At 42.0% G+C, this 23,787-nt stretch overlaps 1 protein-coding gene across 2 annotated transcripts in view; it reads left to right on the forward strand.

The window, feature by feature from the left end:
* Positions 1 to 7,363: 7,363 nt before the first annotated feature.
* The window catches only part of SLC66A2 (solute carrier family 66 member 2), a 50,546-nt gene continuing 34,122 nt past the window's right edge, over positions 7,364 to 23,787 (forward strand). Inside the window, exons 1-4 of one of the 2 annotated variants that reach the window (XM_068674687.1) lie at positions 7,364 to 7,521; positions 7,711 to 7,982; positions 15,591 to 15,724; positions 19,868 to 19,921. In XM_068674687.1, the coding sequence (XP_068530788.1) occupies positions 7,780 to 7,982; positions 15,591 to 15,724; positions 19,868 to 19,921 (391 nt within the window). In that variant the 5' untranslated portion in view covers positions 7,364 to 7,521; positions 7,711 to 7,779. The remainder of the gene's footprint in view (positions 7,522 to 7,710; positions 7,983 to 15,590; positions 15,725 to 19,867; positions 19,922 to 23,787) is intronic. The other variant, XM_068674688.1, reaches the window with a different exon arrangement.

The raw sequence follows: 23,787 nt of genomic DNA on the forward strand, positions 1-23,787 counted from the left end.
TCTATCTGTGATATTCCTTTTTTTTTTTTTTTTTTTTTTTAAGTTGTCATTTGTAAGTTTGTTTCCTTTTTCCTTGTAATTAGTTTTGTAATACAGACTGGCCCAAATACCAGTGCTCTTTGAAGCTTGTTGCACCAGGACTTCTAAGCAGGCAGGACCAAAGGCATGGAGGAGAATTGCGTGCTGCCTCCTAGCAGCCCAGCTAACACATAGGTCACCCGTGGTTTTCAACTTCGCAGCACAAAACCCTCCCGGACTATCTATTGCAAAGGTGTCTTACTGTAAGTAGAGTATTCCAGGTGCTGTAACTGTTGCCTGATGCAAATGAAGAGGTTTTCAACTTACAGTGCCTGTATAATTAGAATATTACTGTTGGGCAATAGCTTTCCTTAGTCTGTTTTTCACAGATGTGCCAAATACGTAACAGTGCTTTCCTACATAATAATTCTCTCTGCTGAGCTAGTAACCTGAAATGCTGGGAGGATTATCTTTTGTAAGTCTACCAGTCGGTATCTTTCTTAATAAACATAATTGTTTTCCCTTTTGACTTTATCCTGCCTGATTTAGGAGGGAGAGGTAATCCCTGTGGTGAGATTCTGGCATCAAAACAAATCTCCCCTTTGCTACCTGCTTCCCATTATCACGGCATCTCCCCTGTACATCCTTATCTTCCTATTCTTGCAGATTCTTCTCCTTGCCTTTCTTGTTGTAGAAAGAAAAATCAAGCAAGTTTTTCAGAGTTTGAGTAATCTACCAGTATCCCACTGCTCTAGAAGGCTTCCAGATAAAACAATGTGAACAATAAATCTATGTTGATATTCTTTGCATTTGTACGTAGCAAGACACTGTATCCACATAGCTTTTTCATTCTGTTGCATAAATAATAAGAAACAATTTTTGTTTCTTACATGTTTATTAGTTGCTAATAGATCTCCCTTCCCTTAGGAGCAGATAGTAGAGCTGTACTGCTTTTCCATTTTTACTCCTGATAACAACAATAGTCTTGCTGGTTTTCCCACTTGCCAGAACAACTACGTAAGCTTCCCTCTTATGCAGCTGCATTTTCCCCTTGAGGCAGTTGAAAAGGTTCTGGCTCCTTGGGTCAAGCTATCTTGAATAAAGGCATAGAGTCCTGTTTGTGGTGAAGAGCTTGCAGATGTACAGAAACATCTGGAAGTATGGAGGATTCATCATACAAACAACAAGCATGTGAGAATTGCACTAAATCTCTGTAGCACAACGTTTTAGCAATGGCTAGGTGGGGTCTAGAGGGGAAGACATATGAGGAGTGGCTGAGGTGCCTTGGTTTGTCCAGCCCTGAGCAGAGCAGGCTGAGGGGAGGCCTCATGGCGGCCTGCAGCTCCCTCATGAGGGGAGCGGAGGGGCAGGCGCTGAGCTCTGCTCTCTGGGGACAGCGACAGGACCCGAGGGAACGGCATGGAGCTGGGACAGGGGAGGGTCAGGCTGGGGGTTAGGGAAAGGGTCTGCATCCAGAGGGTGGTCAGGCACTGGGACAGGCTCCCCAGGAATGCGGTCATGGCACCGAGCCTGTCAGAGTTCAAGAAGTGTTTGGACAACGCTCTCAGACACATGATGGTCGGTCCTGTGTGGAGCCAGGAGCTGGACTCGATGATCCTCATGGGTCCCTTCCAATTCAGGATATTCTGTGACTCTGAAACATGTAGCTGTGTATGGCTAATACAAAGCTGTTTTTATTTAGTAGAATTAAAAAGTGTTTATAAATCAAAAAAAAAAATGGTTGTGGAAAAGATCCAAAGTTCAGCAAACCTAAGGACAGAGGGGACAAACAGAGGACAAACAGTTTTGCTTAGCAAAGAATTTATTTTTATTTAAAATAGCATTCTCAGCTTGGCCCTGTTATCCACTGTTCTCTCCCTCCTTAAAGGGCTTAGCTTCTCAGAGTTGATCTGTTACATTCATTTCCAGGGTTTGAAATCCAGCAATGTAAATGAACCATATTTTAAAAACAGTTGTCCATGTTAGGAGTGCATTCATGGGCTAACAGAACCTGAGCAAAAATCTTTTTATTTTTTTATTGGTTTCAAAGGCATAGGTTTAGATGAGAACCAATAAACAGCCAGTGCTGCTACTATTTATGAGTATTTACTCCGATAAGTAAAGAACAATTCATTTATTAAAAGGGAAGTTGATGTTGGTAATGAATACAAAAACAGATCTTGAGGGGGGCAGAGAGAGGAAGAGATTTGACAATGTAAATTCAATTCCCATCCAAAATAGACTCTATGTTACTTTATTTCAGAAAAAAGTCTTGGACTTTAGTCTCTTTCAATTTAAAAATGTCCTTGGTGTGAAGCACAAGAAGTAAAAATAAAAATGGGTTGACCTAGAAACTGGGGAGCCATCTTCTTACATCCTATTTCAGAATTGCAGGCCTGTACTGTGAACCCTTCAAACTGTGGTTTTATGATAGCCAGAGCGTACTTCTTGCTCTTTCTTAGGGAAATTCCAGTCCCTCTCATTCTGGAAGGAGATGTCAGGGCAGCAAGATAGGAATTAAAAATATGTTTAAGCATTTACAGTTCTACACTCTATCAATGCCATTACTATAAGACACGATGCTGTAAAAGCCTGCAGTGTGGAGAAAGGAATTGTTTTGTAGAAAAGTGCTATTCTTGCTGTTCAGATGTTATGTAAAGTCCCTTCCCTCTCCTCTTTGCTGACAAATGAGGTTTTATATAACAGGGGTCAGGAATCCTTCAGCTGTATACTTGGAGCACGTCTGGCTGAAGGCTGCTATGGAGCAGTGGTGGTGATGGAGAGAGAGCTTCCCAACAACAACAAAACAACAAAAAACAACCCAAACATGTGTTTGGTAAGAAAGAGATCAGGTAATTTAATCTCAGAAGGAGACAGGAAGGCAAGCATTCCTGGGACACCATGGTGTGGTAGCAGCTTGTCATACTGTAGATCAGAAGGCGGTATGCAAATCATGCTGCAGCTTTTGGGGGTTTTGCATTTTTTATTGTGAGGGTGGCACAGGCACGAACAATTGTTAAAATTTTATTGTAAAGAGAAGTGGTCCAGGTACAAGTTAGTTCTTGCACCACAGATGTGCTATTTCTGCTACCAAATTGTACAGTTGGGTGTTTGAGTCATGCTTTGCTTGGTCTTTCCCTGTCTGTTAGGAAGTCTCTCTTACATCACAGTTTGCAGTCATTGTTCGGAAGGATACAATGTGCAGAAAAAGCATCTGGCACTGCTAGGTAATCAGATTTTGTATGTTGAAATCCTAAATGTAGCTGGTGTTTCCTGCAAGCTGTGAATGTTTATTTCTCCTGACTCGGCATAATCTAGTTCACTGAAAACTTGTTCCACTAGAATACTCACTGGCAAAGGCATCAGTTTTCTTTAATCTGGTAATATCAGTAGAAGTTACGTTATTGTTACTTGAAAGTATGAAAAGGTGTGGTGAGCGAAATGCAAATGCTTCAGGCATGGAGAAGAGGAGTTGAGGTCAGCAGTGTCTGACAGATCTAACACTTCTTTGAAAGGCGAGTCATTTAAGGTGAACATTAAAAACTTGTTTGTTTCAAATTTCAAATTCTGCGTCTCTGAGGAGAAAGAGGTAATTCCATTGGTCAGGAAACCTGATTCCTGATTGCCACGTTCTGTCTTCAGTCAGGTTGTTGCTTTTTGGTTCTGCTTTTGGTTCATGTGAATGCCCTAAATGTGAAGCTTGTTCAGTCTACAAATTTCTCCAGAAAGAAAACTGTCAGGGTTAAAGACACTCTTTATGAGAAGTTTCTTGTGGGAAGTAGGGTGTCATGTATCACCAAGTAACTGTAAGAGAAAACAGGGTATGGTTTTCTCTCTAAGTGTTCTGCACTGGGGATAAATGTGCGTTTGTAGGAGGAGCAGAACGCCCACCTGCAGATGCTTCGGGTATGGAGACTGGAGTGGTAGTGTCCTTTGGCTGTGTGAAGAGTTTTGTATAACTCATAGCTGTGTGGAATCACCTGTCTAGCTGCTGTTGACCAAATTATTATGCTGTAATCCAGAAATCTCTAGCGCTCTTTCTCAGGTATGGTTGGTAAAAGATGCTACTTGTGCTGTTTTCTGCTCCAACCTAGTTGGATGTTGTAGGTGCCAGATGGAGCTTTCCTGAAGAAAAAAAACACGTGTGACAGGTAAGGATCTGCCTGTGTCCCACCACACTGGTGAGGCAAATCAGCTTTTGCAGCACAGGGATGGCGATCCAGCTTCACATGGAAAGGCCCCCTGCTCAAATCCCATAGCCTTGCCTGTTTGTTTAGGTGCCTCATGGCCACTGCAGAATGTACATTTGATATGCAGAGATTAAATGTGGTATGGGTGTGGGCAGGGATGTGATGGAAAGAGTACAAAATTTGTTGAAAAGGCCTGTGCTGAAGAGGCTGGAAGCTGGGCAAAAGACGGAATAGTTCTGCTGGTGGGAGGTGGTGAGCGATTGCCATTGCATCACTCGTTTTTCTCCATATATTAAACTGTCTTTATCTCAACCCATTAGTTTTTTTTTCTTGCTTATGCCCTTTTGATTCTTTCCCCCATCCTGTTGGAGTGAGCAGCTGTGTAGGGTCTTTGCTGCTGCCTGGGGTCAGCCCACCACGCTGTCTCTTTCCTCGGTATCAAAAGCCCCTTGCTGAATGCAGTGATCCTGTAATTAGTAAGTGTTTTGCACTGGGGACTGAAGTGAGGGAGAGAGAGACAGTACAGGGCTCTTTTTATATCTCAATAATGAAGGCCTGATGACAACAAATGGCTTAATAAAACAGCTGTTTTTATAAGACTGAATAAGAAGGGGAATATAGATAGCAAGTAAATCTATAGCCCCTTCAGCTGCTGGGCACCATATGTTCATGCAGCATCAGATGGACCCCGGATGGATATTCCCAGGGGATGCTGTGCAGTTCCTGTCCGTAGAGAGAAGCTCCTTCTTTTTGGTCCTTCGAGCTATTAAATAGTTTTCCTACAAGTGAACAACTCCATTCCTAAAAGTTGTTCACATAACTCCTTCCTGCGCTGTTAGATAAAGGCAAGGCCACTCAGGTGAAGGGGTCACTGGTGCCAAGTGGGGGCTGCCCACTGGCTGCTCTGCCACCGGGAGCTGGCTGAGGTGATTCTGCAGACAAGGGGCACGGCGACATAGCACAGCAAAGTGGAGCATGCCACCGCTATGTGGAGTGAGAGAGAGATGGGCTTGTATGCCAGGCACATGTTTTGTAGGTCTGCCGTGAAAATGGAGAGGGAATTCCTTGTCATACCAGTGGGTGTTGCACCCACGTTTATACTCACTGGTCTGTGGAGATTTTGATCAGTTTACAAAGAACAGTACAGAAGGAGGAAGAAGTGGTGAAGATGAGCAATAAAACAGCCTCTCCCATTAATGTTAGTTTAATTCTTTCTATCAGTCACAAAAACAGGGGCTCACCTGTGCTTTGAACAGTCCAGGAGGTAGCTTCTGCCACCAGCTATAACAGGGTTGCTTTAAAAAATCAAGTGTGGAGTGAAGAGGACAGCTGATTTAGTGATAATATATCTTGGTAGGAACGGTCAATTTCAATGTACTTAAGACTCATTTACTTGTTTTATGAACGGTACAGTGAATATTTCCTTTTAATCTCACTGTGACTCTATTTATAGGATGAGATAAAATGTGATAACGGAAGGGAATTTTGGCTACTGCAGGAATTCACATAAGCCTTATGACAGCATTTATTGTGCAATGCATTCAAGGCTCAGACCTTATCTGCATTGTGTCTTTAGACTGTCTTGCTGGGACTTCCTACATTTGCTTCAGTGTAACAACATTTGTCTCATGTAGACTATAAAATTACTTTAATACTCATCTTTTAAAATGAATTGTCAGAACACAGACCAGGTAGAAGACTTGCAGCAATCTGCTACTTTTGCTGCTGCAGTGATGAACTGTGAAGCATCCCCAACCCCCAGAAGATGAATGAACAAATGACCCCAAACTGCAGAGAAGTTGCTAAGACTGCTAAGGTCTTGAAACTGGTTGAACATGGATGGTTGATTCCTGCATTCCAAGTGTCCCAGAAGGCCCTAGCATCCTTCTGCTGAAAATATGGCTACATGGATACAATTGTAGAAACAAGCCTCTTCTAACTCTCCTAATTCAGTAGACCTATCTACAAAGCAAAACCTTATATAATACTTTTCTACCTCTCCAATGTTAAAACCCATTTGAAAACATCCCATGTCTATTCAACACGTTCATCTTGTGTAAACTGTATCCAAAGACAGGGCAATTCTGGATAGGTACCATCTCTATCAGATTTTTTAATCTGGAATAAATCAAAGTTCATGTTCCCATTAGAAGTTTAGGTCCTGTGCTGTTACCCAAATACTAACTGCTGGGAGCTAGTTTGTAACTAGGCGACTAAAGTTGCTCATGTACCCAATTTCAATGCTCTTACAGCAGTTATCATAGAAGATTAATGTTAGTCTTCAAAGACCTGGTGTGAAGCGTCCTGTCTGCTGCTGTTTTCTGAGTGGGTAACACAGTTCTACCAAATGAAAGATAGATAGATAGATAGACAGACAGACAGATAGATAGATAGATAGATAGATAGATACATAGATACATAGGTAGATAGATATTTTAAAGGGGGAACTTTGCCAGTCCATAGGGAAAACTAAATACACCTATTTTGTCTGTAGTTTACTGGGATTGATTCTGGCAGTGTAGCAGTACTGTTTCCATGGTGGCCTCCACTTTTACAGCAGGGCAGTGGTCCTCCTGAGCTCCCTCAGAAAAGCAGCTGGATGTAAACCCTTACAAGGGTTCACCTGGCTGAACCCAGGCCTGTAGGCTGCTGAACTTTTCCTCGGTGAGGCAATGTTTAAAACCAGCTGCTATCTCCCGAGCTGTAGATTTTCTCTGCAGGGCTCTCCTGTCAGAGCCTTGCTGGGTTTTTCTGTGGTGGGATGTTCGCATGCCAGGCTGTGTGTCATGGTCAGCCGGGGAGCACCGTAGGTTGGCACCGCTGCCAGAGGATGTCACTTCAGCTGCTTGTTCTGACACCTGAGCAGTGCCCCCCGTGCTGGCACAAGCTGCTGTGCGGCTCAGCAGCTTGAAGCCAACCTGTCACCGCACCTGCCAGCCAGCCTGGCACTGGCAATCATTTTAGCTTGTGTGACTAATTCCTGAACAAGGAGGGCCTTTTTAAGGGACCAGATCTGCGCTGTGTTCAAGCAGCAGCGTGTCGATGAGCTATGATTTTTACATTTTCCTCTTCATCTGAAACGAACCCAAACGACTTTTAACAATTCCACGGGGTTATTCTCCCAAACCCACTCGTATTTTACGCTAACAGCACCCGCCCTCCCTCCACGGCCCGGCCTCCCCTCACGGCGGCCGCGGGGCGGCCTCGGCGCCCATTGGCGGAGGCGCTGCGGGTCCCCGCGGCGTCACGGAGCTCGCCGGGGCCCCGCCGGCTGCCGGCGCGGCCATGGCGGGGGCCGCAGCGGGGCGAACAGGTCGGGGCGGGCGTGAACCGGGAGCCGGGGGGTGGAGGGGGGAGCTTGGGGCGTGCGGGAGGAGCGGGGAGGCCCCGCCCGAGAGCCGGCCGGGCGGCGGGGCCGCGCTCGGAGGGGCTGCGGGGCCGCCCCGCTGCCCGCGTCCCGTGCTCGGCGCTGCGCTCACGCCCTCCCGTCTCCCCCCCCCAGGTCCCGGCGAGGCGTGCGGCTGAGAGCGGCTCGGCTCGGCTCGGCTCGGCCTTGCTGCCTGCCCCCGCCATGGAGACGGAGGGCCTGGAGTGGCTGCTGGTGCCCGTGCGGCAGCTGGTGGCCTGGAGCGCCGCCGGGGCCATGGTGTTTGGCGGCGTGGTGCCCTACATCCCGCAGTACCGGGACATCCGCCGCACGCAGAACGCAGAGGGCTTCTCCACCTACGTGTGCCTGGTGCTGCTGGTGGCCAACATCCTGCGGATACTCTTCTGGTAAGCACCCGCTTCCGAGCCTTCATTTGGAATCCCCGAGGAAATAACGCCGTTTTTATGTGCTTCTTGCCCCTCTCGCAAACACCAAAAAGCTGCTTCGTGGGTGAATCTGCACCGAGTGGAACCAGCCGGGCGCAGGAGCGCTGCGTGTTGCCCCCGCCCGTCCTTCCAAACAGCATTTTCTGACTTGCTGCTAAATAAAAAGAATTATTTTAAGTCAGACCTCTTTTCTTCCTCTTTTATCCTTCCCTTTCCCTCCAGCTCTGTGCTCTGAGCGAAGGCCCTGGTCCTGCGCGCTCGTTGTAACCTCCAGCAGGTCTGAAAGCTGCTGGGACGCTGCCCAGATGTGCTCGCCCTTCCCTGCGATGCCAGCTGGCTTCAGGGGAGGTTCGCTTCCGCAGCTCCACAGATGAAAGCATCGTCATTTGATAAGCAGGAAAATGGTGGGCTGTTGCCCAAAGCACGCTCTTCCTGTTTCCAGCACGCTTCTCAGCGTTAAAAGGCGTGTTTATTTTCGTAGCTTGATCTGGTGCTGTTGAGCAAATAACGTTTTATTAGGGCGTGCATGATTTCCCTGAATAAATTTTATTAACTTACATTCCTCGCTACTTCTAATAGTGTAGATGCTGCAGCATGGGTAATATATTTGAGAAACCAATGGTGAGAAAGTCTGGGAAATGACTGCAACAAAGGACAGTCATTCTAAGAATATTTTGACTTAAAATAGCGCTTTGCAGTCTGCAAAGGACTGATAGGTAAAAAGCCACTTCCTTCTGTTGGTTTCCAGTTTCTTTTCAAAGCTTCTCTACTTCCTTAAGTGTATGCAGCTTTCTGGATTCTTCTCCAGCAAAATCAGTGTTGCAGTATAGCAGGGAAACCTGTGGACCCTCTCCTGAGACTATAGCCAGCAGTTGAACGGGGGAATCATCACTGGATCAGAGCTACTTGTTGCGCTGGAACTCTGCTTTCTTGGGGAGAAAGCATTGGAAAGAGAAGTGTATGGGACAGGTTTTGGAAAAAGCAAAAGGAAAGTAGAGGAGCTGATGGGAGGGGAGAAATTAAAGATTTTTTTTTGTTTTGTTTTACTAAGGAAGCTGAAATATACAAATGATTTACAGCCGAATGGAGATGCTGGCAGTTCCTAGGTAACCCAAGAGAGTGCATCTGTTAAATGAGATATGGAGGATGGAAGAGCTGGAAAATCTTACTTTGAGTTGATTTTAAGTATATCTCATTAAGAGATGTGTGGAAGAATAAATACTGTGAATAGTGAAAAATTTCATTTGATATTAACCTTAAAAGCTTTGTCAGCATTTGAAAAGAGAGAAAATGCAGTTACGTTGGTTATGTGTTTTTTCTTAATTATTTTTTATTTTATTTTTTGCTGTATGTATTTAAGCTATATAAAAGTATTACTCCTTGACACACAGTAGTTCTGGTCATCTCAGAGCTTGTCAGTGACGCTGAATGGCTTCATACATCATATACATAGACACATCTGGCATGGCTACAGCAGGAGTGTAAGGGATGCTGCTGGCTTGTGATACAGCCACTTCCACAGGCTTATACTGTAGGCATGAGCCTGCAGAAACATTTCTATCTATGCTTGTAATGAAGTGTCTCTTTCTGTTTCTATTAGCTAAACGACAGGAAAGAAGACTTGCTTAATGATAATTCAGTGTTCACGGAGAGGGAATATTTAGTTTCTCTACTTGTAAAGATTAGGCATCCCTACTAGTCCACAATAAACACTAGTAAGTCACAAATACAGTATTGAGGGTGGATATTGTTCTTGGCCATATGGTTGATTAGAGTAAGATAGCAGAGTAAGAGCCTCAGACTTACTGGAACATGTTTTAAATGCACCCATAGAGCAACTTGGCAAAATGATTTTTCTGTTAATTGCTTAATGTCATCTATAGCTGATGGTACTATGTACCTTATCTGGGATGCAGCGCTCTAGCTAATGTGACATAAGCAGCAGAATTATTTTAATCATATATGTCATTGGAAGGAATTAGTTGTGGTGTATTCGATTTTAAATTTATTGAATAATTTGATCCATTCTTGTGCTGGAACAGAGCTGTTTATTTTGTTTTGCATATAATTTTCCCCAATCTGACTTTCAAAGTACCAGTTGATAAGACCAGTTCCCCTTTTCTTTAGCAAATCAATCCAGATCTTAACACAGGTCTTTCTTTTGAAATCTTCAGTGACATTTGGCTCTTATTTTCAATTATTTTTAGTTTCACTTCATTACTTTGTTATCACGTATGTGCCAGATTCATCCTTCCTGACTTCCCCTCCATCCTGATCCAAAAATAAGTACTTAAAATTGTAGGCTTTAAAAACTCTCAGGTTCTAATTGTGCTGCTTTGCAGGCTCTAATTATTCCTTAGGAAGGCTGTTTGTTTATTTCAACTTCAAAGACATTTCTCTAATTTGCCGATCATTTCTGTTGTTACTTCCAGATTTTCCTTAATTTCATATATTTTTCTTAAATACAAGGGTCACAGAGCGGAATGTCGCATTTTTTTGATCCATGCACAACAGGAACAGACAATTCCTGCATTTTGTGCCATGTTTGCTATGTGTTTTCATCCTTATGTGTGCTGGTCTTTCTGTATCTGTGTCAGTCGTAACAGATGTCCAGGCATTCAGTCCCAACTCTCCCCTCCTGGCTCTACTCTGCCTGTTCACTTAAGCTCTGGGACAATTCCCTCATTTCCTATTTGTGAATGGGCAGATTCCACGCGTTCCTAGAACTCTACTCCTCTCCCCCTGATGTTGTCATGGAGTTTGACCTCCTCTCCAAATAAGGTATTTATTTCCCATTCTTCTTGGCATATTTTTGTAGGTGGAGTGTTAGCACTGTGATGGCAGCTAATGAACAAAGTACTTCTGACAGCAAAGATAACAATCCTGATTCCTCTTTTCAATTTCTTCTCCTCTGATCACACTGTTTCTAATGCTAAGCAATTTTTAAAGTTGGAGGACTTAGCATACTGCTTCTTCTCCTCATCTTCCTCCCACCTAAACCCTTAGTTTCATGGCATGTTCAAAGAGAAGAGTGTACATTTGCTAGTGGTGACAGTAACACGTTATCTACTAAACCAGCTTCAGAGCTCAGAGCGGTGACAAAGATGAACGTGCCTTCTTGGTGCGTCTGCCCTTCAGTTTGCCAGCTGCCTAGCTTCGAATTACTGTGATCGAGAACAGGAATAAGAAGGTGAAGAGTTGTGCAATCAGCTGGGAGTGGAGCATGCAGAAGAATTTGTGAGAGTTCTCTCCCTGCCCTTGTTGCCCTCTTCTTTTGTTTAAAACAGAGCTTATAATAAATTATGGTTTCTTATATTATTAAAACCAGAATAAATAAATAGCTGGAGGAAAAAGAACTACAGATTCATTAGAAGTCAGCAGTAGGCATTTTAGTTGTATCTAGGGAAAGTTCAGCCAAAAGCTTCCTGCTGTTTCCAGAGGGCTTTGGACTTTTTTCAGTTGTGCAGTTAATAAAATGCTTCATATAGTAGTATAACGTGACTTGTATATTTTTCAGGAAGATGATCTGTGTTCCATGAGTTTTGAGATGTAGTTCTGTTGGCCAGTGGCCTAAGCATCATGCAGCAACGTCAGAGAAATCCAAGCAACAGAAAGTAACACACAACCTTCCCATTTTTTGAGTTCTTGCAAAATTGTTGCCTTGAGGCAAGCTCTGGAAACAAGTTCTGACAGTAAGGGAAACGGTGGAAGCTGCTGATTTTGTTATTTCTGAGCAAAGTCACCCTACTACCAGTTCCATATCAGTTCATCTGAAACAAGCTTGGTTCTGAAAGCTAATGCCAGTAGAATTGGGAGCTCTCTGTGCTGGAGTCTGTGGAATCAGCTGCCTGTTAGTAACAGGCTTACCGAGACAGGTATGCAGCGGGAGGTGATGTGTAGGAAGGTGTTGGACTTGCTGTTGGACGGGGTAGGCTCCTACACGTGTTTATTTTGCTGCAACACCTATGGTGCCGCTTGTGGATCTGGTCCTGATATCAGGTGTTGCTTTGACTTCAGGTAGTAGTGCAGTGGGGTCTGCAGGACGTACTGTGGGAAGGAGAAACTTCTAAGACTTCTGTTACTAAAATGAATACTGGTAGCTTTTTCTACACGGGGAGGGTGATATGATGCTGGAAATGTAACGCTGAGAGATTGCTTTACCTGTGGTCTGCTAGTGGAGTCTTGCTCAGGTACTGAGAGCAAAAGTGCTATGCAATTCCTCCTCCTCATAAATACCAAGTACAAAGTGCACTGCTGTTCTGTACGAAGAGTAAAGTAGGACTTTGTATGCCCAAGCGAGATGCTTGTTTTGGGTGCTCTGTAGTGTCCCGGAAATTTACATCTCAAGGAGGAGCTCACATAAAGAAATCCTGTTGTTAAACTAGTTTCTTTCTTGAGCTTCTTGCTGGTTACATTCTGTGATTGTGTGGGCTGTCTTTTCAGAAAGGCACTGTGTGTCTTTCCTGGGGCCGAGGTGGTGGCGTACAGTGTCCTGCACGCTTTCCATCTTGCTTGGGATCTTTAACTTCCCGAAGAGTTGGAAAAGCTGAACCAGGGTGGTGAAGCCTGTGGTACCTTTGGCTGCTTGGTGGTTTCTACTATCGCAGTGAGCAGAACTGCCTTTGTGAGCTGAGGCAGTGCTGTGATGGTCCTGTGCAGGGGCACAGCACAAAGAGAAAGCCTTGCCCCGGGCTGGGCACTGCTGGGGGTAGCAGACAGCACTGGAATGGTGGCCGTGGGCGTAGGAGGAAACCATGCGGTCGGGATGGTGGTGATCTGGTTGCACCAACAGCAACCAACTTCTTTTGAGAGATGTTTTAGGAAAAGAGATACTGTTTAGTCTAGTTTGGGCTGCTTTTTCACAGGACTGGATTAGCAGGATTGTTGCAGTAGGATTGAGGCGTACTGATGGAATTACATAGTTTTGCCAATGACTAGTCAGTTTCTGCTGTGGCCAGAATGTCTCCTCCTCTTGTCTTCATCACCTGACCACACGATAATTAGTTTAAGGCTGTTGAAATACTGATAAAATGTAAGACCCTACCCTCTTCTTTATTTCACACATATAACTAGTACTAGTTCTTAGGAAACCACTGTGTTTTCGTTTTTGTTTTTTTTTTTAAGAATCTTCACAAATCTTGTTTACAGAACAATTCTTGTGTGTTGAGCGTTCTGATGTGCTTTTTTAATTGTCAAAGAGATAAAAAATCTGCCATAATACTTCCAGTCTCATTTACATTAAGGCTGTAGTGATGGCAAATTGTTACGACGAGACAGCAGGTGGCCTTGCTTATGTGTGTTTGTAGTGGGTGGATGTTTGTACTCTAAGCCATCCATTTGTCACACAGCCATTACTGAATCACCGATGGTCTCATCAGCGGGGAGAAACTAACCTTGCAGCAACCTGTGCTGGATTTACTGTCATAATAGTTTCTAGCTTATTGCACTGCTAGCTCAGCCCCTCTTGAATACCTTATGACTTTACATGCAAACGTATTTGTAATTGGAGAGGGTTTTTTAAGCTTGGTGTAAACATTTTTAACTGAGTGTTAATTCTAACTAATTTTTAGCTGTTTCTTCCTCATTCCCTGAATAGGAGGCACATACAGCAGCAGATTGCAGTGGTTCAGGGGACCTTGGCCACAGTCAGCAACAGAGGCTGCATGAGTTTTGGTATCGCGGGCATGGGACATAGACTGGGCCAAATTTGGTCCTTCTGCCTTACATTTTTCCCAGCACAATGAAAGTCAGAGCATGCTGTGCTTGCAGTTATCTGCATCAGTTGTGTTCTTTACTCCCTTCCTCATGATGTCCTCCAAATGTGTTAAGATACTGGCTGTTGTGGCCCACCACAAATCCATCGATGGTAGAAAGAAGGGTAGGACTTCTATATCCTAGTGAAGTATATGTCACTGTTACTCTTCCAGTGGTGTTTTTGACAATGACGTGGAGGTTCAAGGTGTTGTAGTATTCTGGCTGTGCCATTAGGCAGGGAATACTTATACACTTTCCTTGGTGTGGGCTGGTTGGCTGCTCTGTACAGGAAGATTTCCAAGGAAGCTGGTCTCCTGCCCCTTATCAGTTGATTCATAACAAGAAAAAAAATATAGCTCTGTTGGAATGGTTGTAATTCCTGTAAATTCAGTATCATGTAAGAGAGTGTGATGATGAACCTGTTTTTTACCAACAGAGCTCTGCCACTGAATTAGCCCAGGCATAAAAAATTATTTCTTACCGTAGAGCAGGCACCGTCTAGAGGCGGTTATCATGGCCTTGGACGTGGCTGCAGATGGCAGTGTAGCTGAGGTCTCCGGCAGCTTGATGTGCTTGGATAAAGGTGTCAATAAATGCTTTTGAAAGGTCCGTGTAACATGGTGTGGGCTGAAGGAGCTGGGGAGTACAGCAATGCATCTTCTCCGTTCTCAGCATCTCTGTCCTCAAGGCATAAAACCCAGAAGAGTTGAGCAGAGAGAGGCAGCTCCATGTGTTGTGTAGCCTTCCTGTTGTTAATCTAATATCCTTCTAGGGCTGCATGTGTAAAGCTTCCACCCTTTACCCCTAATCCATTTAGGGAACATGTCTGGTGAGGGTTGCTGAACTTCATCAAGCAATGCAGGAAGAGAAACTTGGAGCCACGAGTCTGCACTGAAGGATCTTGTTTTCACCTGGCAGAACCTTATGCAAGCATAGAAGAGAAAGCCCTTCAGCAGAGACTCACCACAATCCAAATTTCTCTTTTTGTATTACGTTCAGGAAAGCTCAGTAGGCCCCACCACACATCATCTCTGAGCAAATGGAAATTGAATTTGGGGCTGGGGGTGGAAGAGGAGGAGAGGGCAAGAGAGGACAAAGTGTGAATGTTCAGTTCTGGTACCTTTTAGATTTCTTTCTTTCCCAAACCTTGGTCCAAATTAGATATAACCTGATGAGTGAGTTGGTGTGCTTTGCTGACCTGCTGCTCAGATATCTGGAGGCAGACAAAGCATGAGGCTTATATATTTTTTTCTTTTTCTATAGGAGGAAGTTATGTTAATCCTACTAAGCTAAGAGCTGTGGGTATTTTTTATGGGACAAATGTCCTCAACAATAAAAAAGAGAGAGAGAGAAGTTTTGCACGGATGTCCTTGTGAAATCAATGGGCTAAATATATAGAAAGAACATGTAGCTGGTCTTCTTGCAGCACAACCCTCCAATCTCTGTGCTGTTTCAACTGCTGTTGAATCTGCCTGTCCTTTCAATATATTAGGTTTGCTGCTGGTTTGAGAAACAAAAACTAAAGCTTCTATTTTCACAGTTTCTAGGATCAGTCCACAGGGAGGATGTTTTATCCAACAACCTTGTTACTCCTGTAAGGGGATTGTGACTCTGAGCCTACTGTATGTGCATCTGGTTTTAGCTAGTGACTTTTTCTTCCTGGCCTTTCACAACTGTTACAGTAAGGGTAGTTTAGGATTTACTTTTTCAGGTGCTTAGGGTGAAAGAATGAAAGTAACTGAATGCAACATTTGTCGTCTTTGAGATGTTTTATATATTTTCCTTTCCTTTTTGTTTTTTGTTTTTGTTTTTTAGGTTTGGAAGGCGTTTTGAATCCCCTCTTTTGTGGCAAAGCATTATCATGATCATTACTATGTTACTGATGCTGAAACTGTGCACTGAAGTTCGTGTGTCCAACGACCTAAACATAAAACGCCGCTCTTTTGCAGGTTAGTGACAGGAACTAGTTGTTGCAGAATGAACCTTTTTGAAAGCATATTGCACTTGTTTTGGACAAAAGTTCTGCCTGAATTGCAACCCAGTCTCCTTTCTTGATGAATCAGTGTAGCGCTACTTCAACTTTTTTTTTTTTTTGAAACCACTTCCTCCCAGATGAATGTTTAACATTTTAACTTTATTTTAAATGGGTCTTGGTTCAGTCTGGAAGTAGGAGTTCTTAATGTTTCACATCATGCCCTAGGACACAGAGCTGGCTGTCATGCAGTTATGCTAACCTGGATATTTTTTAAGATCTTGTCCTGCATAAGAAATTTTCTTCTATTGTATTCTCTACCATGTTCTTAGGTGGGAGTTAGATCCTGATCATACGCTATTATCTGAGATCTTATTTTGCAGTTGCCAACACTTGCTTTTGCACAGAATTTATTTTCTGCTTAATAAATTATTGGCTATAAAAACAGATGTTGTCATATTTTAGATGCAAAACTGTCTTTTTGTATACTTTTTTTTTTTAGTGTGGGAGTTCTGGGAACTTTCACATATATTTTTATATAGTTGTTTATCTCATTTTTAGGCATTGATACTTCCAGCTGGGACCAGACTATTATCCTTTATGTAATCAAATATTCTTGTTCTGCAGAATGTCTTTGTTTTTCTCCCCTCCCCCAGATAATGACATGAAAGGGATAGTTTTTGTTTTTTATCTAGAATGACTTTGACTTACAACATTTTATATTACAGCTTATTACCAACAAGATCAGAATTAATACTATCAGCTAAAATTTTGGCAGTTGTTTTACCAATATGGATGCATAATTTATTCTCTCCATCTGTTCTCTTCCTTCACTCCCTAAAAATTGAGGGTCTGATTTAGTTCCACATATTCATGGCCTTCAAGGCAGTGGATACTGACTGTGCGGTAGGGTAATGTATCTAATACTTGAGGAAACTACTTCTATCCCTGCTTACTATGGAGTGTAGTGTGAAACTGTTCAGTTAAGTAAATTCATGTGGAAGGGGGACTGCACTGCACCTCCTGAACAAAAGTTGCCGTGTCCTCTACTATTGTTAGTCTGGCAGGATGAATGTTTTAAAAACTTAGTTTCATCCATATTTAGCAGCAGGTAAATCCGGGGAGTATTTAGGAGGGATGTGTATGCTTTCTGCCTCTCAATGCTTGCGTTTCATGAACTGGCAGAAAGGTTTCTCTGTTTGCACTTTATGAGGTGAAATTATCCTTGTGCACGTTTATGCACGCTCTTGCAGGCTTCCTCAGTAACCTTTGGACAAAAAGGGAGGCTATTCAGTTTAGCATATAGCCTTCTTTAAACATCCCTTCCTGAAAGACATACAGTTTTTTATACCAGGTAGTGGAAACTCCTCAAGGTTGTGTTGTGTCATTTGATCCTTCTTCCTGAAACTCAGCTTGCTACGTGTTTTAGTAGCTAAAGAGACTGATTTTTACTTGTGGACATTAATTATTTCTTTTTGTTGGAATGCTTGCATCTTCCCACAGACTTTGAGACAAGTTAAAATCCTTTTCTTATGTGTGATAATTTTTCATCTCTTACTTAAAAATCAATCTCAAATGTCATCAGACTGGACAGAACAGACACACTGAGGACATTGACCCTCTGCGAGCTCTACTGGGATGTCTCAGAACATTTAATTTCATACTAAACTCCTTTCAAGTTTGGCAGAAGAGGGTTTATATTTCAAGCATGTCGAGTGAGATTTGCATTTCTAATCCTACTTCTAATCTTATCTTAAGTTTTATGGTGATTCAGACAAACTGATAAATCTGTGTACTTACTTTCTTTCCTCATAGTTCACCAGGTTAGTGGGAAGCTAGGTTTGAAGTCAGTGTTTTTCATGAACCTTTCAGAATCCTGAGTGGAAAGTGCAAGATTTCTGTATGATAGTGTCATTTATAATCCCTCAGATGGCTGGTCTTCGATTTAAATCTTTTTCTTTAATTTCTATCCTCCCTCTGAATGTTTCTACAAAACAATCCAAAATATTTAGAAAGTGAAGTTGTTCTTACTGCTTTCTTGTATTACTAGTAAATGCTGTGGTTCCTCCCTTGTCACATTAGTATATATTTTTATCGGTATATCTTGAACTATGTCGGAGTTACCTTTTCACACAGAATCACAGAATTTCTAGGTTGGAAGAGACCTCAAGATCATCGAGTCCAACCTCTGACCTAACGCTAACAGTCCCCACTAAACCATATCCCTAAGCTCTACATCTAAACGTCTTTTAAAGACTTCCAGGGATGGTGACTCCACCACTTCCCTGGGCAGCCTGTTCCAGTGTCTAACAACCCTTTCGGTTTTCCTTTTTTTCCTTTTTTTTTTTTTATTTTAATTATTCTCAAAGTAAGGTCACTTAATAATAGTCTTGCAAAGAGAAAGCAAGTTGAAAGTGCCAGAGCCCATCTTGTGCTGGTGCTGTCTTCTCTGTCTTTTTGTTCTGGATACATAAATTTAGCCTTAAAATGCAGGTACTGCTTGAAAAGAGAATAAGCCCTCTTTATATGTCCAATTGTTGTATTTTTTTTTTACACTTGACTGTATAGCCAGTTTTTAACTGAACTATTCTGTATTGAAAGAAAAAAAAAAAAAAAAAACAAAACATCAAGAGAACAACAAAAACTTTATTTTAAACCCTCTAATGATAGGCCAGTTTTCTCTTGGCATGTGACTACCTATGAAAGGTAGTGTTTATGTGAAGAAGTCCTCAGATGAAGTCAACAGGCATGAATAATAGCTTACCATCTTTTATACTTTATTTAACACCATTTTAATTCAATCTTGAATGTTTTACATGTAGATATCCAGGCACCATTGTTGTGGTAACAGCTCGCCTTATTCATTGCCGGTATTTAAATTGGTGTCAGTCCAGCTGTATTTATGCTGTCTTGTTGACTCAATACAGAAAGGCTCAAGGTTCAGTGCTGCTTTATTTTGTTAAAGGTGGTTTTGTTCAAAATGCTGTATTATTTCTGGGTCATAATGATGCTACCATGCTAGAGAGCTAGATACAGAAGAACAAAATCCACATGCCTGACTCATTTCTTGACTCCAGAATCAAGGCCTTTTCAGGAGGCTGAAGCAAGTTGCTCACAAATACATCTAGTCACTCTTGGAAACGTTGACAGGCCAGGACAGAGTCTTCATATGCTTGGAGTGGCACTCTACTAAGGGTCTTCCTTTTCTTCCCCAAAATAAGCCTTCACTCTCTTCTCAACAAAGATTCAGTTGCAGTTATGCCTAAGGCATTGTGCCAGATGTCAAGCACCCTGAGTACATGAACTATGCTGAAAGCCAGCGGGCAACTTTTGTTAAAAACAGGTTCTTAGACATCTCTTCTTCTTACAGTACAGTGAAGGCTCCTTACATGGTTATCTGGTGTTACGCAAAGATGATTATGTCTGGTCATTTGTCCAGTTTTATCTTCCTTCCAGCTGCTTATTTTCTTAAACTGCTTTATAACTTGTATCTTATTATAGCATCTTGATCTCTTGAAGAGCTCTGATTTTGTCACTGGAAAACACTCTTGTACGATATGTGGTTTTCAGATGGCAGGAAAAGGAGAGTTAAAAATTTTAGGATGCAGAATGATTGCAGATGGGGTCTACTTTGTCCTTGTTGATCTGAGTAGCTTGAGCTGAGGCTTTTTGAAACTATTTTAGAGCAGCATTTTTCCAGGAGGTAATGCACCTGTATTGTCTTAACGGATTATACATGTGTGTGTACATATTCAATGTTGCTGGGCTAACGACTTGTTTTCTGTGATCATGAAAAACATATGAAGTGAGAGTTTAGCTTTCTCTTCCAATGTTTTTAAGTCTTCATTTTCTCCCCCTGAGTAAATTGCTGTTGGGGATGTTCACTGAGGCTGTTCTGAGCCTTCCTGCTGCTTGACCCTATCTTAATGTCACTGGGTGGAAGCATTATAGAAAGCATGGAGACTAAAATTTGTCATATATTTTTTTGGCTTGTATGTTTTATAAGCAAAATATACTAACTGACTAAACTTGAACTAAAAGACCCACTGTTTCATTTAATCATACAAGTCTATTTTGTCTTTCCTTCCTTTTTTTCTCCCCCTCAACTTTTTTTATGTAGCTGCAGATAGTAAGGATGAAGAAATTAAAGCACCTCCCAAGAGATCCTATCTGGGTATGTACTGTCCAAACTCACTCTGCATGAAGTTGCCTTTTTAACTACCTGTTTCATGCTTTGCCACTTTTTGTAACCATTTTTAGAAACAATTGCATGATCACTACTATATTAGATGTTTGCATTAAGTTTTTGTGACATACTAAAGCCTTGTGCATGGTTTCGTTTTAATTTTCCCTTCCTCACTTTTAACCTACATAGTGGAAAACGTGCTTACAGTTCTACTTCAGAAATCAGTTTTTGAAGGCAGTTGAATTCATTGCATTGTGTGTTTCACATCTTTCTCTTTTTCCTTCCCCAAGGTAGAAAAGCAAAATACTGTGTGATACAGGGATCCATATCGTCATAGTCATATTCCTCCTCTTCTAGCCCTGCCTCTGGAGGAAACAATGGAAAATACAGGAGTATCTTTCAGCATTGTTCAGAATGCTAGATAAGAATTTTCCTACAACATCTGATGTTCCCCAAAATGCCTGCATCTTTGCGATTTTTTTCCCCCCTAGCTTGTTCCTCTCTTTATTAGAATAGCCTCAAAATTGTTTCTTGGTAATTAGTAACACTCTAAATTGGGAGCTTCCAACTGTAATCACTTTCAGAATTGGAATCTATGTTCTTTTAATTTGCCTAAGAGGAAGAGGAAGTATTAGGTGCAAACAAGCTTTGTAGTGTTTTCAGCTCTCAGTAGCTAGGGAGACAGTTTTTGTGAAGTCTTTTTTTTTTTTTTTTTTAATTAGTTGGGGGTATCATGTTAAGGTAATTATAGCAGCCACAGACACAAAAGTTGTCCAAAGTCAACTTTTATATTGGTTTAAAATGAATTGATGAAGAATCTCACATTGATACTAGTTATTTTCTATTGCAATTCTCAAGTTAATAAGGGATCAATTAAAGACATACAGGGTAAAGAAAAGTATTCCTGGTGCAAAAAAGTCTCTACTATATTTATCAACAGTTAATTAAACTGGAGTAAGCTTTGAGAAACACAAAGAGAAGCATTAACCTGAGTACTGTCTTGAAACCGTAAAACCAAACCTGTAAGGGTTAAATAGATTCTACCATTAATCTTCTGGATCTTTCCTTTCAGATTTAGGGACAAAAACGCATCTTAAATTGGTTTGATGGCAGTATTTTGCAAAGTACCTTTTTGTTGTGTGCTTTCAAAACATTTTTTCTGGACTTCATATGAAACTGTTTTATTTTGCTGTTTGTTTTCTACTTTGTAGTGGTTTTCACTGGCTTGCAACACTAACCAAGGGAAAGTAAACATTGAACAATTCTATCCTTTTTGCGCCTATCTTCCTGTTGTCTTTTACTGGTACTCAGAAATGTTTTATTTACAGTGGCAGAGCTAGAATCAGCTGCCTCTGCTCCTAGATATGACTGAGTGGATTATTTCAAAATGCTTCATGTGGTTAAAATTAAACAGAAAAAAAGTAACTTAATGTGACCTTTTATTCATTTCTGATTTTTTTTTGTTAAAAATTATTGCTTCGTGGTTCAAGTGCTTGAAAAGTTTGACATTCGTAAGGAAAAAAAACGTTTAATCTTAGTCTAACTAATTTAAATTTGAAACAATTGGTTAATAAATGGTGACTGAAGGTCATTTTGGAGCTGCTTAGCAAAATAATGAGATGAATTGCATTATCACTAAGGAAAAAGGGTAGTCTCATGCTCAGAGGTTTAATGATAGGTTGGCGCGTCTGTTCTCTGTTCAAATGGCGTAATTCTTACTGGTGCAAACAAAGTAAGAGATGTTTTGAGGTATTTGTGTGCAAAAGTATGCCCAAGCGGGCGTACAAGTGGGCTATACAGTGCTTTACATCACAGCATAAGTCATACTTTGACTGGCAGGGGGTTATTAAACTGAGTGAGCTATGTCCTCAGGTGCTCTGTTTGCTACAGCTCTGGAAAGCTCACTTAGAGAGTAGTTAAGGGGAATATTTGCCGTATTTTCCTGTGCTGTGAGGACATTCTCACAATGTCTTCTAATGAGTTCTAACGAAAATTATGTTCAAGGGGAGATTGGCTTCTTCCTTTTCCCTGTTTATTTTGGTTTTCTGAAAATATTCTTCAATGTGCTTTCAGACTCCGGAGATCATTGTATTACTTTCTTTTTCTTGTTATGTAGTAAACATTCAGCCTATTCTTTTTGTAGATGAAGATTGGCTATCCACAAAAACTATCAGTGTAGATGTTGAAGCATTAATCTGAGAATGTACTGTGAAAGTTAAGGACATGATTAATTTATTTTTTCTTGATGAGGTGCTTTAGAACAAATCATAGAATCATTGAATGATTTGAGATGGAAGGTCCTCTAAAGGTCATCTAGTTTGTGGATAAATGTCTTAATCTGTTTCACCAAATTGCGGTAAAATAAGAATTAGAGGCTGTCGTCACAGAAGTAGGAAAACACTAAGCAAGACATTGCTCCAGAGATGTATTGTGTGAAACTGTTTCAAAGGGTCTCATTGACATGGCAGATGAATCCCAAAGTGAATGTGATTTGTTTGATTTTCCAAGTAAATATTTAAACACTTTGAAGGACGCTTCCAGTAGATGACAAGAGTTTTCCTCTCTTATGTGAAGCTGGGTTTAAAACTTTCCATGCTACTGAACCCTGAACCTTGCTTTTTGCCCAAACAGAAAGTTATCCAAGTAAGGAGTTTTAAAGCAACAGTGATAACTAAAATGCAGATGATCTCCCTGTTGCATTAATATTTAAAATGACTTATTTTCTTTGGGTGAAAAATGTAAAATGTCTGTGCAGGTAAGTTCAGAGTTAGAACCTGCATAGTAATGAAGACAAAAGAGCAACGTGAATGAAATAGGCACATCTGCTACTCTGTGCTGTTTCCACTTTGTCCTGGTTTTGTCTGGGATAAAGCTCATTTTGTTCCCAGTAGCTGGTATGGTGCTGTGTTTTGGGTTTAGGATGAGAATAATGCTGATGTTTTCAGTTGCTGACAGGAAGCAGTGCTTATACTAAGCCAGGGACTTTTCAGCTTCTAATACTGCCCTGCCAGTGAGGAGGATGGGGGTGGGTGCACCAGGAGCTGGGAGGGGACACAGCCAGGAACGCTGACCCACGTTGGCCATTCCATAATACCCGATGTCATGCTGAAAAATAAAACTGGGGAGGTTAACCAGGGAGCAGGTTGGCTGCTGTTCTGGGACTGGGTGGACATCAGTGAGTGGGTGGTGAGCAATTGCACGGAATGTCAATTGCTTTGTGTATTATTTTATCATAATTATAGTAATAATATTTTCCTCTTCCATTTCCTTTTAAACTGTCTTTATCTCAACCCATGAGTTTTACCATTTTTCCATTCTCTCCCCCATCCCACGGGGATGGAAGCGACTGGCTGTGTGGTGCTGAGCTGCCTGCTGAGTTAAACCACTGCACAGTCATCGTGGCAGCCCTGTGAGTAACTTGCATGTTCACCTCTTTTGTCCCTTCGCTTCACTCAGGGGATCAGCTGGCTCATGATAAATTGGGAGTTGGCACACTCTGGGACGCAGCTGACACATCGCGTGCGCTGTGACGGCTGTAAACTTTTTTCAGTCAGCTCTCCGGCTCCCTCAGGTCGTAGTACTCAATTTGTCTGGGTCAAACAGGAGCGTCCAGCTAGCAGACAAGCACATGTGCAATGCGGTTGTCTGCGGGTGCTTACAGCATGCTGCTCCATCCAGGCCTCACTAGCCTGAGCAGAGTCACAGACACAGTTTCTCTTTGCCAGTTACGTGGGCATCGCTTTGGTTTCATTGAAGGTTTGTCTTTCACACCATAGTTTCTAGTTACTGAATCCCCATACGACTGTTGGGTAGTTAAATACGTAATAAAAGCACAGTTGTTGCTGGTACACAGC

This window comes from Anas acuta, chromosome 2, assembly GCF_963932015.1.
Source record: "Anas acuta chromosome 2, bAnaAcu1.1, whole genome shotgun sequence".
Lineage (NCBI taxonomy): Eukaryota > Metazoa > Chordata > Aves > Anseriformes > Anatidae > Anas > Anas acuta.